Below are 17,916 nucleotides of genomic sequence, written 5' to 3'. Positions count from 1 at the left end.
GGGTTGAGGTCAGTGTGTGTGTGGATCAGCAGAATGCTGACGCTGGGAGCAGAATGCTAAGAAGCGGAGACGTCCGGCAGTCACTAGCTAGCCGTGTCCGAATACCGGTACGTACGTTCTGAAATTGTAGGCAATTTGGGTATGCGAAAATATAGTTTTATGTGAAGAAAAGAAATATAAACACAACATGTAAAGTGTCGGTTTCATGAGCTGAAATAAAAGATCCCAGAAATTTTCCATATGCACAAAAAGCATATTTCTCTCAAATGTTGTGCACCAATTTGTTTACATCCATGTTAGTTAGCAATTCTCCTTTGCCAAGATAATCCATCCACCTGACAAGTGTGGTATATCATGAAGCTGATTAAACAGCTCGACCATTAGACAGGTGCACCTTGTCCTGGGGACAATAAAAGGCCACTTTAAAATGTGCAGGTTTGTCACACAACACAATGCTACAGATGTCTCAAGTTTTGAGGGAACGTGCAATTGGCATGCTGATTGTAGGAATGTCCACCAGAGAATTGAATGTTAATTTCTCTACCATAAGCCACCTCCAACGTAATTTTAGAATTTGGCTGTACGTCCATCCGGCTTCACAACCGCAGACCACGTGTAATCACGCCAGCCCAGGAACTCCACGTCTGGCTTCTTCACCGAAGGGATCTTCTGAGATCAGCCACTTGAACAGCTTATGAAACTGCGTTTGCACAAACTGCGTGCTCGTTGTCCTCAGCCATTTGGCTGCATAACCAACTTCAGTGGGCAAATTCTCCCCTTCGATTGCCACTGGCACTCTGGAGAAGTGTGTTCTTGACGGATGACACCCAGTTTCAACTGTACCGGGCAGACGGCGTGTAGGGCGTTGTGTGGGTGAGCACTTTGCTTTGAACAGAGTGGCTCATGATGGCGGTGGGGTTATGGTATGGGTAGGCATAAGCTACGAACACAATTGCAATTTATCGATTTACAATTTGAATGCACAGAGATACCGTGACGAGATCCTGAGGGCCATTGTCGTGCCATTCATCTGCCGCCATCACCTAATGTTTAAACATGATAATGCGTGGCCCCATGTCAGAAGACTCTCTACACAATTCCTGGAAGATGAACATGTCCAAGTTCTTTAATGGCCTGCATACTCACCAGACATGTCACCCATTGAGCATGTTTGGAATGCTGTGGATCGACGTGTACGACAGTGTTCCAGTTCCGGCCAATGGCCAGCAACTTCGGCCAGCCATTGAAGAGAGGTGAAACAACATTCCACAGGCCACAATCAACAGCCTGATCAACTCTATGCAAAGGAGATGTTGCGCTGCATGAGGCAAATGGTGGTCACCCCATACTGGCTMGTTTTCTGATCTAAGCCCCTACCCTTTAAATTCTTTTTTWWWWTTTTTTTTTCTATGCATCTGTTGGTCACAGATACCCATCTGTATTCTATCATGTGAAATCCATAGATTAGGGGATAATTAATTAACTACTGATTTCCTTATGAACTGTAACTCATTCAAATCTTTGAAATTTGTTGCATGTTGCGTTTTATTTTTTGTTCAGTGTAATTGCGACGTTTGATCTGGTAGAATTCTCTGCACACTAGAGGAATGGAATTGTCTTTTCAGACCTTTCAGTGCTTTTGACAATGGCTGATAATCAGATAAATTGAGGCATTGTACCAAAATAAACGAATGGCCACGTCACATTCTGAGTCATTCATACACATTGAGTGTGGATGAACCTAGTGTGTTGGTAGTTGCTTACTGCATTTTTACTAAACAGTACGTTCACAATAGTATGTAGTACGATTAGTACACAGTAAGTAGTAGGCAAGCCAGATTTTGGACACGGGCACTGTCTTGTTTCTCCAGGATGTGTGCGGCCGAGTGAGACGAGACAAACCAATCCGTCTCGCTGTATCTCTGGGTTCTCGACATTGTAGCAGCAGATGCCCGTCAACCTCTTAGCTATTACCTGCAGTCAAATTACCTAATGGCCTTATGGGTGGAATGTTGTTATTATAAAAAGAAAGAAATGCCAAAAATCCAGTGTTTCTATGTCAAACAGTTTTGTTATTTCGTGTGTGTGTGAAAGGTAATATTGGGATTCAAAATTGAATACATTTCAACTCTATATCTGACATAGTACAGGTGTGTTTTGTTTTTACAGCCCATAACCATGTGTGAGGTGTATACSTTTGTTTCAAAGTAGATTTAAGACTACCAAGAAACACTGCMGTAAAAGGAGCTCTAGCTAGCCATCATCGATTCAGTCCGAATAGCTACTTCTGCTGTGTTCAGAACTTATTCAAACTGTATTCCAAAAAAAACTAATTAAAAGGGTCGATGATGGCTAGCTATGGTATCAAATCCTAGATACCATTGCTTACCGTTGTGCTCTTGAGCAAGGCACTTAACCCCTCATTAGTGCCCAGTGTGGCATCCCCTCGCACCTCCAAAACCTGTATGCGTGTCTTTCGGAAGGGTTGGGTTAAAGGCTGAAATAAAATTTCGGTTGGACCTTGTGCAATTGACCAATCACGTGATCTCTATCTAAAAGCATTTTCAACGACCTTGTTATTGACTACGTTTAAAAAAAAATCCCATGTGTAACTGTTGTTTTTGTCACACTGCTTTGCTTTGACTTGGACAGGTCGCAGTTGTAAATGAGAACTTGTTCTCAACTGGCCTACCTGCTTAAATAAAGGTGAAATAATACAAAATGTCATACTGTATTCAGCCAGTCATGTCAAGCACTTGATGTAAAGATTGGAGATTTGATACGAGAGATCTCTCTCGTAGACCGTGCAGGCATAATAAAAGACGAGGGTAAAGTCAAATTAGTAGTGGCATCTTTTCAATGTATTTACTATTTTCTTAGCTCTTGCATTCTCCCTACTTATTTTTTTCTTTCTGCCTAGATCCTTCTTCCCTTCTCTCGCTCACTCCCCCTCAATGTGACTTCCCTAGATAAAGTAACTAGGAGGGAGTATAGAGGTCATGGTTGATGTGTGTGTGAACCAGATGTCGTAAAGGGGGTAATCCATCGAAGTACATTAGGATCTCAATGAAGCAAAGGAGTCTTATATGCACATGATCTTGAGTATACTGGTGCTGGTCTATAACAAATATACGAAGATGAAGGAAAGAGACCTGCTCACTGCCTTGAATTCAGTCAGGTTCTATTCATGTCTGGCAGATAATGGGTGTAGATTTCTGTACTGACTGAGATGCCACCAGTCCTGGCGTGCCAACTCGGCCATAGTTGACACTGGTGCTGCCTGGCACTCAAGCTGTCACTCAAACGGTCACTTAGATTACACTGGCAGGATGGAGTCCGTTAAAGGAGAAGTGACAGCAGGGGAGTGACTAACTGGCTAGACGTGTAGGAAGAGAAACGGACAATTTTCCTGGTGATTTTAGGACTTGTCCTGAAACGACACGCACAGAAGTAGTGAGCTGCTAAATTGAGGGGGAATTTATTAATGTTTGCATATGTTTCTTTAGAATGGTAATTTGACTTGATTCTTACAGTTGTCTGTGGAGATTAGGCTAGTTGCCAAAGTTTGCTTTTGTTGCTCAGGGGTTTATCATGTTAGTTGGAGGTTGCCTTGGACCGTGTTTGCTGTGTGGTTGATTTGACGGTGTATGTTTTGGTTGTGTTTTTGTGCAGGCGGTTGAGTCAGAGGCCCAGTGCTGAGGAGCTGGAACAGCGGAATATCCTGAAACGTGAGTACTGTATGTACCTCTACTCCTTATCATTATAACATACCATCATTATATATAAACAGGACAGCAGCATTTGCTTATCATCATCACCACTTTATGAAACCACACTAATGTTCTCCCGTTTACTACTATTCCCAGTGACTACTTGACTAACCCGATTTGTACCATATTATTTCACGTTTAATAAGTATTTTACGCAAGCCACCTCGAACCACAGTTACCCTGGTTATTTCAGAGGCCTACTTATCCCAGAGCCAGTGGCATACATCTTGCCTTCTCTCTCTCCTCCATCTGCCTCCTCCGGGAAGGCAAGTCAGTGTGGTTCCCTCCGGATTCTAGCCCAGAGAGGCTAGTTTCTCAGCTCAAACGCACACTCCATATCAGAGACGCAGGCGATGGAGACCTGTTTAATACCAGTGCCTTGTTCCCCCAGAGGTTGCGCTGTGATTGGCTATGTGTGTAAGGAGAAGAAAAACATAGAGAAGAGGAAACCGCGGGGTGCAACTGTAAGACTCCAGGAACGGAAGTCTCCCCCACAACACTGCCTAGGTTAGAGAAATGGGGCACGTCTTTCAACGTTCTGTTGGGACTGGCACTCCAAACCAAGAGAACAGTGGCATCGTTACGTATTTAACACGGAACTCTGTGGTGTGTTTTTAGATGAGCTAGTCTAGTATGTGTTCGGTCCTCTGCCTCCTTTTCCTTTTAACTCCTTCCCTCTAAAGCTGAAGAGTGCTTGTCTGGTAGTTTGGAGAGCATCCATGGAACAGGCGAAGGGGAATCTCTAGTGAGATGGGAGTATTTCTTTCTTCTGAGCAAAACTGGATGTGACTTTTGGTCTGAATAGTCCCGACGTTCCCTAGAAGCAAGCGATTTGTTATTTTAATGTAACTTTAAACGAGCCAACCAACCCCATGTTAATGAACGTGGAAGAACTAGCCATGTGGGAATGATGGATAGGGAGACAGCGTTTCCCTCCCTCCATTTCTGCCATGCAAATAGTCCAACATTACAAAGAGGCAACGATAAACAATTTAAGGCTTTGAGAAATTCAACGACGTTGAATATTAAGAAGTGCGTTTGTGCTGCTGCTGCATTTTTAATCAGCTACATTATGTAAATGAGGTGTTTATTCTCCTTCCAGTAGTGTTCAAATGTTGTCTAAGCACCTCAGCCCACTCACCACCATTTGTGCCCTGAGACACGGACTAACCTCTGCTTCCTTGTGTTTCCCACAGCGCGCAACGAGCAGGAGGAGTTGGAGGAGAAGAGGGAGATAAAACGACGACTAACGCGAAAGGTAAGGCAGGAGAAGGAAAGAAAGGGGTGTCCAAAAACGGTAGAATTGGCAGTTCAATCTAAATAGCTTTAGAAAAATGCTGCATAACCCCATTGCGCAACAGCGTGCCAACTGCCAATGCTCCCTGTTGTTCTCTAAGGTGTTGGATGTGACAACATTCACACAGCAAAACAAAAAGCACAAAAATGACTCACTCAGGGTGAGAGGAGAGAAAGGTGTCACAGCACTATATATCCAAGGTCACCCCAGGAGACGATCGTGTCTTCAGTGCCCTTGGCCTATCAGTGACCCAAGCCAGATTCTCTCTGCCCCACAGTGAGGTGTCGGGCATGTTCCTATCACCTTAAATTGCATAGCAGCACTGTCTCCTGCACCTGCTGTCTCTACAAACACCTTGCTGTCGTCCCAGGGATTGGCTGTAGCAGCTATACAGTTCAGTACTTGCTGCCGTTTCGTGAACATACCGTAATGATCGGGAACTCATACACAACTACTAGTCTTTCATTCTCGTTGTAAAAAAGAAGCCCTTTATCACTACCAGATGTAGTAATGTAGCCCCAGAGACTTGTATTTAGTCAAGCCAAATTCACTAGTCTGATCAATCGGTATAACTTGGTGGTTTTAGAAACCATGCTCTATTGATGTTTAGGTTACCTTCAGTTCAGTAGCGTTCAGGCCTGATTTGCCGCCTCCTGGTCAACGGTTGACGTAGTGGTCTTTGCTCTGTACAGGCTATACTCCCAACGCACTACTCTATCATGTGGAGTACAGTATAACTAGGTTGTTTCAGAAACAAAGCCGTATCGAAGTTGGAAAGATACTCAACCTAGTAGCTTTTAAAGTCCTGATCTAGGATCAGTTTATATAGTATATGAACAGGTGGTACCTGATCCTAGATCAGGGTTCCTACTCTGAAATGTCTGTTGCACACAGTCCCAGATAGTTACTGCTCCTCTCTCTTGTTCCAGCTGAGTCAGAGGCCCACGGTGGAGGAGCTGAGACAGGCGAAGATCCTGATTCGCTTCAGTGACTACGTAGAGGTGTCTGACGCCCCGGAACACGACCGACGGGCAGACAAACCCTGGACACGCCTCACAGCAGCCGACAAGGCAAGTAGTGGTGGGGATGGATGGATTGGTGGGTTAAGAGATATTTACTCAGCGCTTTGTTAGGCATTGTCATTTAGCATCAAATGGCCTTTGAGGTTGTGTATCATTGAGGTGTTTGTGTGTGTGTATATAGCTTATTTAAAGTCGGTAGATGCTGCAGAGAAAACCATGTATGCCTGCTGTACACATGCACAGCTCTGGGGAGCACATTAACATTTTCAGCCTCACAATGTGGATCTTCCCATCTATTCCTCTATATCTATTATTTAGGTCCAAACAAAGGTTCAAAGCCTGTAGGTCTGTATTGTTGTACTTTCCCTCTGCTGTTATAGCCTCTCTCAGCAGACTGCCCTGGATCAATCCCACTCCGTCCTTCAGTTCAGAACTCAAAGAAAAGCATAATGCAGAAGTTCAATGCCAGGAGATGTGTGCTCCTCTTCTCACAGCACTTCCAGTGCTGTTGTTTATTCGTTCAGATGTCTTCGTTGTCCCCCCCCCCCTTACCATTCCGAGAGTCAACACCCCCGAGCAATCCGCTGTACGCCGGCTGTCAGAACATGGTTCTGACTTTTAATGAGCTTTGTAGTTCTGAGAAGAGTGAGCCGTTCTCTCCCTCAGTTATCCCTGTGACGTGAGCAGCAGCGCTGGGATCCGAGCATACGGGGTCAACACCTGAGGACCATTTTGGGCGAAAAAAGCAAAAAAAACGAAGTTCACTAACTCTGCCTTCCGTTACACAATGTTCCCCGGCGTTACGTAAGATGGTAACGAGGGGAAGGACAGACGGTGCCGCAGGACCCCTCGCCCTTAACTGCACACGCTCCATTGACATTAGATTACGTTCCTTGCGTCTTAAGTTACCAGAGGTCAGGGCTTTTATGTCTTCCTGTTTTCAGTTCAGTAGCATCCAACACTGCTCAGGGGATGAGATGACGAGATGTTCCCCTGTGTCATCCTGTTAATTAGACTTGTCTGTGACATCACCGGCCTGTGTCGGAACATGTCAGGGGGATTATCCAAAAGCCCCGACTGAGTCACTTATGTCGTTCCTGGAAGATTGAGTCATCTTTTGGGACAAGATCATTTTAGGGATTTATAGCATCTAATCAGAGACAAAGTACTGGTTGCACAATGCAAAACTTAACACTGGAGGCACCTTCTTTATCTCAATAGATTAAAAGAAGGGGAAGATGACGAGAATGATTTTTGTTATTTTGTAAGATGTCATTATTCACCCTTGTAAATGTTGAAATCTCATCAGCTTGATGCAGCAACTTAAGCTAACCAGCCACAGAGTAGGAGGGGTAATGATGCCACGACACAGCTGGAAATCGCAGGATGGGGAGGGGTGTAGAGGGGTCACGATGTGAGCACACCGGTCGTAGACTTTAGGATGACAAGATAATGCAGACAATTTGCATAACAAGTTCTCCCACAATGTAAAGATTCACCGTCTAAAGTATGCCTAGCTTGCACTTTCCTGTTGCTCCCTTTCTCAAACCAGTGGGAGGGGAAGGGGTGGAGAAATGAGAGGGAAGAGTGTTTAGTGGAGAGAATTTAGTTTATTCACTCTTGACCTTAAGAAGCGAGTAAATTATGTATAAAGTGTCTCTAAAAGGACACGGTGCAAGACTGCGTGACTTTCTTTTCATCTTGGCACTAACCCTTTGTTTCCCCCTCTGTTTGTCCCTTATAGGCAGCCATACGGAAGGAACTCAACGATTTCAAGAGCAACGAGATGGAAGTGCATGAGTCAAGTCGCCATTTAACCAGGTAAAGAGATTTGCGTTAGCATGTTTTAATGCTATGCATTTGTAAGCATCAACACACCCCTGAATGTCATGGTGGAAAGCAATGGCTGTACAAACCTGTAAATACTTGATATATGTTTATAGCATATCTATAATAATGGAATTGCAATATTTGACCTTTAGAATCTGTACAAATGGCAGTATTTTCTGCTCCTTTCTCCCTCAGGTTTCACAGACCATAGACCATCACTGTCTGATTGGAACGCTAGACAGACTGGCTGTTTTCCACTGAGAACCATAAGTGCTGGACAGTAAATGGTGCCCATTTCTACAATAAGGCCATGTCTTCTGATCTGAAATGCCTTTCAATACCCTGCAACTGAGTTGGTCGGTAGCTTCCCCTCCAGAGACAAACAGTAGATGGACACCTGATTTAGTAGCACATAATCTAACCCCCCAATTCCCACCCATCTTCTTAACATCTTTTCTTTCTGTGTAACTGACTAGCTGGTCCCACACCCTAGTGCTGAACGCTCAGGAAGGCACCTCCGTGCTTTGGGGCTGATGGTAGTGGGATGGGCTGGTTGGGATTGGACACCTGCCATCTCTACATCATTGACTGGCTGTGATGACACCCTCACGGTGTCATTCTTGGCTGTGATTGATCTGTTGCTCTTGGTGAGAGGAGCCTCCACGTCCTCACTCTCTCTTCATCAAAAAGGACAGTTTTAACCCATCTACCCATGGACCTTTGGAGAGATGGACTTCAACCACTTGGAGAATGTTATCCTGGCTTGGCTAAGATTAACCTGGTGTTGTTTGTAGAGTCACCTGTAGTGTTTGAATGGTGAAAGAGAAAAAGAAGTGGGGGAATCCATACGACACTCCAGAATTATGTGCAATATTTTTCCTCTGCTCTTCTTGGGTTATAGCGCCCTCTGGGGCTCACCCTGTGTCAGTATCATGTAATCCCACCTCTACTTCTCCCCGACATGGGCAGTTCAGTTCCCGCTGTTACTGACAATGTTGTCTATTGCGAACTGTGAATTTGAGAGTGCAGACAATTTTTGTTTTTTTGTTTTACACTCTCCAATTATACTTTGTTTATACAGACATGAAAGTAACAAGAGAATCACGCTTCAATATTGTCCATTTCATGTTGGGATCGTAAAAGGGTAAATTCAATGAAAAATGCAGCTGGCAGATAATGCACTAACTGTATATATGTGTTAAGGTTGAACAGCTTTTTATATCATTTTAGTTTTGTTTTTAAAAGTGGTGCTTTGATTTTAAACTGAGTTATGGCTTTAGGGGATGTCACAGGCCTCTGACGTTTGAATATAGACTTCCTCCGAGAAGAGAGAATCTACTTCCCGAATGGCACCCTATTTCCTATAATGTGCACTACCTTTGACCAGAGCCATATGGGTCCTGGTCAAAAGTAGTGCACTAAATGGGGAATAGGGTGCCATTTAGAATGGGACCCTTGGTTTGCCATCCAGGAATACTTTATGGTTTTTATTATTTATTGGTGAGAATCAAGCTTTTCTCATGTTTTGCATTCTTATGTTTAATGAACTCTGCTGATGTGAGTGCGCTGCACTTACTTGGTTCTGTTTTTGGGGGGGATTTGTCTTTTTTTCTTCCTGTGTCTATTTAAGAACAAGCTATATTCTTTCTGCCTCTGGGCAAACTGTATGAAAACCCTGTTTTTTTTGTTGTTCTCGTTTTCTTACTGTGAATGTTTAAATCCCAGAGTATTCTTTTTTTACTTTTCTTGAAAATGGTCCTCTACTTTTCTGTTTTTTTGTTATGATTTTACGAAAGGCTCCAATGGGCATATCGGGATTGGATTTTCATTGGCCACTTTGAGTTGTTTTTAAATGGTACCCAATATTCTTTACTCTTAAAATTGCTATATGAAAACGTTTGCTTGTCATAAAACAGATTAGTTATGGTGAAAGGCCAGACTGGCCATGTACCTGCATAGGAAAATGTAGGAACAAAAAGACATGCTCTGTCATTTTGAACATCTTTGTAGTTCTGTGAGAAGATGCCCCAATGAAATTTGCAAAAACATTCTGGAACATAGAAGGTATTGCACATTTGGTTATCAGCGATGTTATATTAGTTTGACGCATTTATGTTCCACATATTGCTTAATTTATTACACCGGTTATTCTCATTTACAATATTGTCCCTGTGTGTTTATCCTAATTTTCATTGGGGTACCTTAAGGAAGTAAAACCTTCAGAAGATGATAAGGTTATGTTTTCTGCTCAAACCAGCTACCTTTTTGATTCCAGCATCATGCCACCCACATGTTTTCCCCCAACACGTTTTGGGCATTTTGTAGAATCTTAAAGCTTTTGATCAATACTTTGAGGAGGCCCTTCTCCATTTGTCTATTGACAAATCGCCTCAGAGCAGGAGGATGGTGTCATGTTGGAATTGAGGAATATAAATTCTGCAATAAACTGTTTTCAGTTACATGTACGTGGAGAGAATTAAGTAATTTGAAAATGAGCTTTTTTTCCCTTCTCCAATTTGGAAATATAGATTCCTTTCCATTTGCCATGTGAATGACCACCATGTCTTTATTAAACATCATGATGTATGTTGCAGTCTTTGTACGATCATTTATTTGACGTATATTTTCTCAAACCATGGCAATATTACCATCAGAGGCTATTGGGTCTATGGCTGCCCAGGAATTGTAGCTAATGTGATTTGAGTATAATACTTATGTAGCCTTACTACTTTGGCTTTCATTCCATCCCCTTTAATCTCAAAGCATATTTTGTGTCTATCTCATTTATGCTTTTGGGATCTTTACATTGATTACAACCTCTTCAGTCTCTCATTGAAGAGGTTATCCCACAGAGATCGTATAAATCACTATGTAATTCTATGGGTTATCCTCTCGGTTTATGAGTTCGTGAAGCTCCTGATCCCGAATAGTCTGGATGTGCCACTTGTTGTTTTTGGGTTTCATATTAGATTTGAATATCTAATTTCAAACCATTCAAACTATTTTCATCAAACTAAAAAGTCAATTTTGACATGGTATAACAATCACTTGGCTATAATGGCCCTGGCCACCCCATTGACAACTCTTTTTAATACTTCCATGACATGCAAGTGTTCACAATGACTTGTTTAAACATCTCAGAAATAAGTATTGAGTATACTTAAAGGTCCTTTGTTACACTAGTAGAGTAATGTATATTAAATCCTATGTACAGAACTACAGGAGTCTCCCATAGCCTACCCTCTGTCATGCTTTACTTTGCACAGGTGGACAATGCATGTAACAGGTAGACTGATTTGTGTCTGTCCAATAAATCTTTATTAAAAGGATTTTTCCAGCAATCACCTTTTTGACTCGTGTCAATTATTTCAGCGTTTGTCAAACTCCAGGACTCAAACCGTTGGAGAGACTTTCAGGCATAGATCACCGAGAGCAGCACTGGTGTGACCTGGAAAAACATGACCCGATCAGAGTGATGGAAGACGTTATTCCATGGCCTCTGCACCTTATAGGAGCCACGGGTTTAAATCAAGTGAGTCAAACTGTTTTATTACTCAGTCTAGTTGTTACACTGTAACCTACTAACACTGTGGGTATAGGTAAAAAAAAAAAAAGCTCAAAATTCAGTAAATAAGTYTTTTGGGCTGGATGGGTCAGTGTAGTTCATGCATGCATAACTTGTGAGCAGAATTACTGTTTTACTTCAATTTGCCATGATCCCTAGTTTGAAAGCAACTGTTTTTCTGGAAGCTGTGCTGTGCCATTTTTCCCTACATTTTCCCCAATGTAGGCCAGCCCCCTAGCAATTCGAGTTCTAGCCAGTGAGCTTCAGCCCCTGGCTCTTGAGTGACGGCTAGCAAGATGCGCACACAGCAGAGTGAGAGCGAGCGCGATGACGTGGTGCACATATGTGACGTAATATGCAATATTACGGGGGCTACTTTTGGCTTGCGAGCGCTACTTTTAGAACTATTGGCAAAAAAGTATACAAATGTACCGAATAATCTCTTTAAGGGTCTGGGGTAGCATTCGGAACAGTGTACAGTCAAGTGTACTAAATGATTAATTGAATGACTTCATTAGAATAAGGAGTGTTTGTACTGAGCTTCAGCAAAAGCCTGCACACCCAGTGTGTCCCCAGATCATGATTGCGACCAGGATTATTGTCAATATACTGAGAGGAAGCTTCACTAGGTGGCAGAAGAGGACAATAGAATATCCTTGAGGACAGCAAGTCGGCCAGTAGTTGTGGCCTTGTGAAATGGCGTCCTGATGAGATGGTGCTCAACTGAAGTTGATGGTCATCACTGGTCAAGAAGACTAATGTTATTTTCCCATGGTATTTGATGCAAGCACAAATCCTAATAAAACTGCTGCTAGATTTGGAATATATTTGTATTAGTGTTGGGAAATACATGTTCCGTCTCCTATTGTAACATTTTGATATAGGCTTTAGAATGGTTTTATGCTTGATGCACTTGACAAGTTTATTTTCCAGGTACAGTAACTTCATTTCCTACATAGTCAAAGGTTGAATCTGAGGTATCAAACAACTCCACAAGAGGGATATTCACTAAGGACATGGGCAGTACATAAGGTTGTTGCATATATAGTGTCTTCAGATGGTATTCACAACCCTTGCCTTTTTCCACATTTTGTTGTTTAATAACGCCTGCATTTTAAATGGATTAAATTGAGAGAGAAAAAAATCACTGGCCTACACATAATACCCCATAATGTCAGTGGAATAGTTTAAACTAATTTTTTTTATTGATTTGTCAATAGGTCTTGAGTCAATAAGTATTCAATCCCTTTGTTAAGGCAAGCCTAAATTAGCTTAGGAGTAAAAATGTGCAATAGTGTTTAACATGATTTTTGAATGACTACCTCACCTCTGTACCCCACACATACAATTATCTGTAACGTCCCTCAGTCGAGCAGTGCATTTGAAACCGTTTCAACCACAAAGACCGGGAGGTTTACCGTTTCAACCACAAAGACCGGGAGGTTTTCCAATGCCTCGCAAAGAAGGGCAACTATTGGAAGATTGGTCAAAATAAAATATAAAAGCAGACATTGAATATCCCTTTGAGCATGGTGAAGTTATTAATTACACTTTGGATGGTATATCAATACACCCAGTCACTACAAAGATACAGGTGTCCTTCCTAACTCAGTTGCCGGAGAGGAAGGAAACCACTCAGGGATTTCACTGAGGCAAATGGTGAATTTAAAACATAGTTCAATGGCTATGATAGGAGAACTGAGGATGGATCAATAACATTGTAGTCTGTACAGAATAGAAATGTTCCAAAACATGCCTCCTGTTTGCAACAAGACACTAAAGTAATACTGCAAAACATGTGGCAAAGCAATTCACTTTTTGTCCTGAATACAAAGTGTTATGTTTGGGGCAAATCCAATACAAAACATTACTGAGTACCACTCTCCATATTTTCAAACATAGTGGTGGCTATATCATGTTATGGGTCTGCCTGTAATCGTTAAGGACTAGGGAGATTTTCAAGATGAAAAATAAATGGAATGGAGCTAAGCACAGTCAAAATCCTAGCGGAAAACCTGGTTCAGTCCACTTCCCACTAGACACTGGGAGAGGAATTCACCTTTCAGCAGGACAATAACCTAAAACACAAGGCCAAATCTACACTGGAGTTGATTACCAAGATGACAGTGAATGTTCCTGAATGGCTGAGACCGTTTTAACTTAAATCTACTTGACAAGCAAGACCTGAACATAGTTGTCTAGCATTGATCAACAACCAATTTGACAGTGCTGAAGTTTGTGCAACATTTGTCCATTATTCTTTTCAATCTAGGTGTGGAAAGCTCTTAGAGACTCGGGGGTGTGAATAATTATGTAAATTCGATTTCTGTATTTCTTAATCAATAAATTTGCAAACATTCTAAAAACATGTTTTCAATTTGTCTTTATGGGTTATTGTGTGTAGATGGGTAAATATATATATCTATAATTTTTTTATTCAGTCTGTAACACAAAATGTGGAATAAGTCGAGGGGTATGATTAATATGTTCTGAAGGCACGGCAGAAATGTTGCCCTTTGCTTAAACATGATAAGGCTCTCTACCAAACAGAAGCTGTATTTCTGTGTATTACATATCTATTTACACCATTCTGAACATTGTCTGCTGTGGGTATTCACTTCATTTGGGAAATGTAGTTTTCACTTCGGTATTTCAACATGAAATCCTTACATTAAAATACATTTCCCAGAAGGCAAAACGGTGTTGCGCCCCATTTGTCACATCATGAATATATATCGTTCTGTATTTGCGTAAGCGGTCTCCCGACGTTCATTTCATATTCTACCATAGTATTCAGTGTAAATGAGACACACAGTCACGTCTCCGCCCTTGTACCGATCTCAAACTTCGAGTCCAGACTCTTTTTGCGGATTTCCTTGGTAAAAATGTTTTCGGGTACAGCAGGGGAGATTCCAACTGGAGCACGAAGGCAAATAAGTGAATGAAGAGCGGGATAAGTACACCGCCCAACCGGCGGATATTTACTGTGTTGTGCTCATATTGACGCGCTTTTTTTAATGTAGAAGGCTGATGTTAAGCGAAGTACGCACGGAGATTTAGTGTACTTTTCATTTGCCAAAATGGAAAGTGCGCGGACTGTTGTTGATAAAGGCTCGGCAGATGTAAGTGCGAATAAGTTTAAGAAGCCTAGTGGACTGACTGTCGCCCAGGGGACGCCAGTGGATGATGGCGGTGGAAATTTGGCAGCCTCTCGTCTAGATATTAGAAATTCCCAGGCTGCGTTGGGGTCTAGTACTTCGAATAAAAGTAATGGAAGCACATCTACGAATGGTCGGAGTTTATCCAGTAACTCCAACTCGCTCCTGTTGAGACGGAGGAGGCTTAAGAGGAACCTCTCTGCAACCACTGCCACCTCAGCTGTCACTGCCGCCTTCGGCGCCAAGATGAACTCGGCCATCTCCTCTGCGTCTCTGCATACTCGGAGTCTGGATAGGAAGACGTTGTTGAGGCATCGGCAAAACATGCAACTACAGCCTTCAGATAGAGAGTGGGTGCGAGGGGATCTTCACAGGGGATCCATACATGTCCACGATAAACTCACGTCGCCTTCATATCCTAGGCCGGTTGTGTGCACGATGGATACCACAGCCGGCGAGATGGCGCTCCGTATGAGCAAACTCTGCAGTAAGTCGAGCACTGTATTGCGTATATTTTGTAAAGACAACTTAAAGACTGATCAAAACGGAAACTGTAATGTGAAGTATACATATAATGACGCCCAGTCTAAGCTAAATGAAGATGGAAGTATCAAGTGCAACCATTCGGGACCCCCAGAACTCAGTGGCGGCCTATCGGACCAGCCAAGTGACCGGCTGAGGCTACTGCTTATGGAGAACGGCGATGAGAGGCAAAAGCAACAGGATTTAGATGCACAACTTTTTACTCCAGACTCAGAGTCGCAAGATAATATAACTAACTCGTCGGATCTGAATTCTAACCTGGATACTCCTAACGATTATGATTCAGAACAGAGGCTGAACGGACTGGACAGCTACGGGCTCAATTCTGGTTCAGACGTGGAGAGCAGCAGTGCATTCGATGACCTCAGCAGCTCCGGGGTCCGGCTCAGTGAGCACCGGGACTCCCTCAGTGACGACATGATCCTGGGCACAGACGCATCCATCCTGAGCCCTACTTTTGATAGAGCCATGGAGGGCCACGAAACCTATGGAAGCTCCTCAGACGAACTCGAGCTCGACTGTCCTACCACAAACGTTGACCCCATTCTCCCCAATGGCAACACTGTCTCTGCCAACTACAAGTTTAGCAATGGTGGGCATTTAAATGACGTGACAAATGATATGGGGGCAGGTGACAGACTCAAACTTCTCAGTCTGGGCAGCCTGCCACCCAGCAGTAGCAGTAGCTCATTGCCCCGGGCCTGTTTGAGAGTTAATAGGCCCGACATCCATGAACCTGACAATCGGCAAGGCGGTTTGAAAACAGGGTCGGGGGCGACTGATCAGGATAGAGACGCAGCAGATGACACCAGTCCCACACTTTACGTTCAGCTCCACGGTGAAGCGGTCAGGAGGCTTGGGCAAGACGAAAGGCCTCTCCAGATCCAGAATGACTTTCTCTTTAAACTGGGATTTAAGGACCCGTGGCGCGTGCAGGAGGAAGGGACGAACACCGAGCTTGGCTCTCTGTTGCGGTTTTACGCAGGTAAAAAGCCACTTGTTCAATGATGTTTATGAGGCGCTGTTGAGGTGTGAAAGAGGTGTGGATGTTATTACACTGGGCCTTACGTTGACACATGGTTAGAGAATCAGTGGCCTGATTTAATAGGTGGCTCTTGAAGTTGGCAAGAGCGAAAAAGCCATGTACCTTGTCTTCATCATTGTGCACAATTCACTTTCTTGTGCATTTTGTGCCATTTTTGGTGATGGAATTCAAGGAAGGAACTGTTGCACCTAATGTACATTTGTGCGTTGGTGTACACCTCCCTGCATGTCCTTCCAAAGCCTACAATATCTATTTGTATTAGAGAATGGCATTAGCCTACATGGCGCAGCTGAATGCCATGTTATACCATTGTAACTTTGATTTCGGCCTACCCTGCAGGTGCTCAAAGTCAACCCTGCTGCACCTCACCTCTCCTTATCCCCAGTGTAGAAAGACTATTGTCCTCTGTTACAATGCCCTGCAGATGGTATAGGACGTGCCCATTCTTCCCTGTTGTCATTAACTGTGAACTTTGACAGGCGAGGTGAGCGTAACAGTCCATATTCCATGCAGGATGGTAATGATAGGCAGATATAAGGCTCTGGGAACAAGTATTGACAAGGTAAGTAGGAAGTGAAGCTCACCACACAATAACTGCCTATCCAGTATCACCATAGTGTGTGTATAGCTTACACACATTTTGAACACCCGTCACCTATCGTGTTCAGGCTTGCCGACCAGGCCTGACTGTGTGTAAAAACTGGCATGAGGTGTTTTAAGAATAACAGGGAAGCTATACTTTGGGCAAAGTTGCCCTGCTGAAGGCAGTAGGGACAGTCTTGTGTGGTTGTTTTGCCCCTTCTCTCCCTCCGTCTTTGTTGAACCGTGGCAGCACACTCCGTCCCATCGACACGCATGATATGGCCACAAAGCCAGCGCTGCAACTTATGGCCCTCAGACATGGGCCCTGTTACAGCTTTGGCCCATTATCATTGCAATGAAAGGCATGAATGCCTGTGTGGGCGGATGGATGGATGGATGGATGGAGAGAGGGAGAGGAATAGAGGAGTAGATGGGTAGAGAGAGAGGGATGTAAGGGGGGCTTGGGGGACCATAAAACCCCAGCTCTTAAATGTATTCAGTAAATTGTGGTCATTTAAATGCTGCACGGGCCCTGTCCTCCAGGCACCCTGCATCCTGGACTGTCACAGTAACTGCCTGCCTGCCAAGCTGGGTTTGCATGCCCCAGCCCTAGCCTAAGTTCTAGCCCTAGCCACAGCCTCAGCCTCAGCTCAGCACTAGCCCCAGTCCCAAACTTAGCCCCAGTCCCATCCTCAGCACTAGCCCCAGTCCCATCCTCAGCACTAGCCCCAGTCCCATCCTCAGCACTAGCCCCAGTCCCATCCTCAGCACTAGCCCCAGTCCCAGCCCCACCAGAGAGCAGGAAGCGCTTTTCATTCACTCTCCCACCACTGATACACCACCTCTGCTTCAGCTGGCGGGAGAAACAGAGAGACAGAGAAGTGGCAGTAATATAACCAAGGCTTCTGGGTAAGCAGGGGATGATTAGCACAAACACTGTGCTTGCCTGTCTGACTGTGTCTTTGTTTCTAGAATGTTCACCAGGGACATGAAGGTCTTAGAAACGTGAAGGTGAGCTTTTTAAATTTAGGAGCCTGGTACTGCACGTGAACAGAGGCCAAAACACACACACACTCTGTCTCCACAAACGTGTGTCCTGTCCTG

At 43.6% G+C, this 17,916-nt stretch overlaps 2 protein-coding genes across 6 annotated transcripts in view; both read left to right on the top strand.

The window, feature by feature from the left end:
• Positions 1-11,263, top strand: part of LOC111979224 (phosphatase and actin regulator 1-like) — an 87,712-nt gene extending 76,449 nt beyond the window's left edge. For 3 of the 5 annotated variants that reach the window (XM_070448846.1, XM_070448847.1, XM_070448844.1), the window contains exons 8-12: positions 3,673-3,737; positions 4,967-5,028; positions 5,997-6,141; positions 7,838-7,910; positions 8,115-11,263. In XM_070448846.1, coding sequence (XP_070304947.1) covers positions 3,673-3,737; positions 4,967-5,028; positions 5,997-6,141; positions 7,838-7,910; positions 8,115-8,130 — 361 coding nt within the window. In that variant the 3' untranslated portion in view covers positions 8,131-11,263. The remainder of the gene's footprint in view (positions 1-3,672; positions 3,738-4,966; positions 5,029-5,996; positions 6,142-7,837; positions 7,911-8,114) is intronic. The other 2 variants (XM_070448848.1, XM_070448845.1) reach the window with 1 other exon arrangement.
• Positions 11,264-14,246: 2,983 nt separating this feature from the next.
• LOC111979247 (PH domain leucine-rich repeat-containing protein phosphatase 1) overlaps positions 14,247-17,916 on the top strand; it is an 84,593-nt gene continuing 80,923 nt past the window's right edge. The window contains 1 exon segment of the mRNA XM_070448843.1: positions 14,247-16,170. Coding sequence (XP_070304944.1) covers positions 14,565-16,170 — 1,606 coding nt within the window. The 5' untranslated portion in view covers positions 14,247-14,564.

The sequence above is a fragment of the Salvelinus sp. IW2-2015 genome, linkage group LG19 (genome assembly GCF_002910315.2).
Source record: "Salvelinus sp. IW2-2015 linkage group LG19, ASM291031v2, whole genome shotgun sequence".
NCBI lineage: Eukaryota > Metazoa > Chordata > Actinopteri > Salmoniformes > Salmonidae > Salvelinus > Salvelinus sp. IW2-2015.
This window is presented reverse-complemented; position numbering and strand designations above follow the sequence as displayed.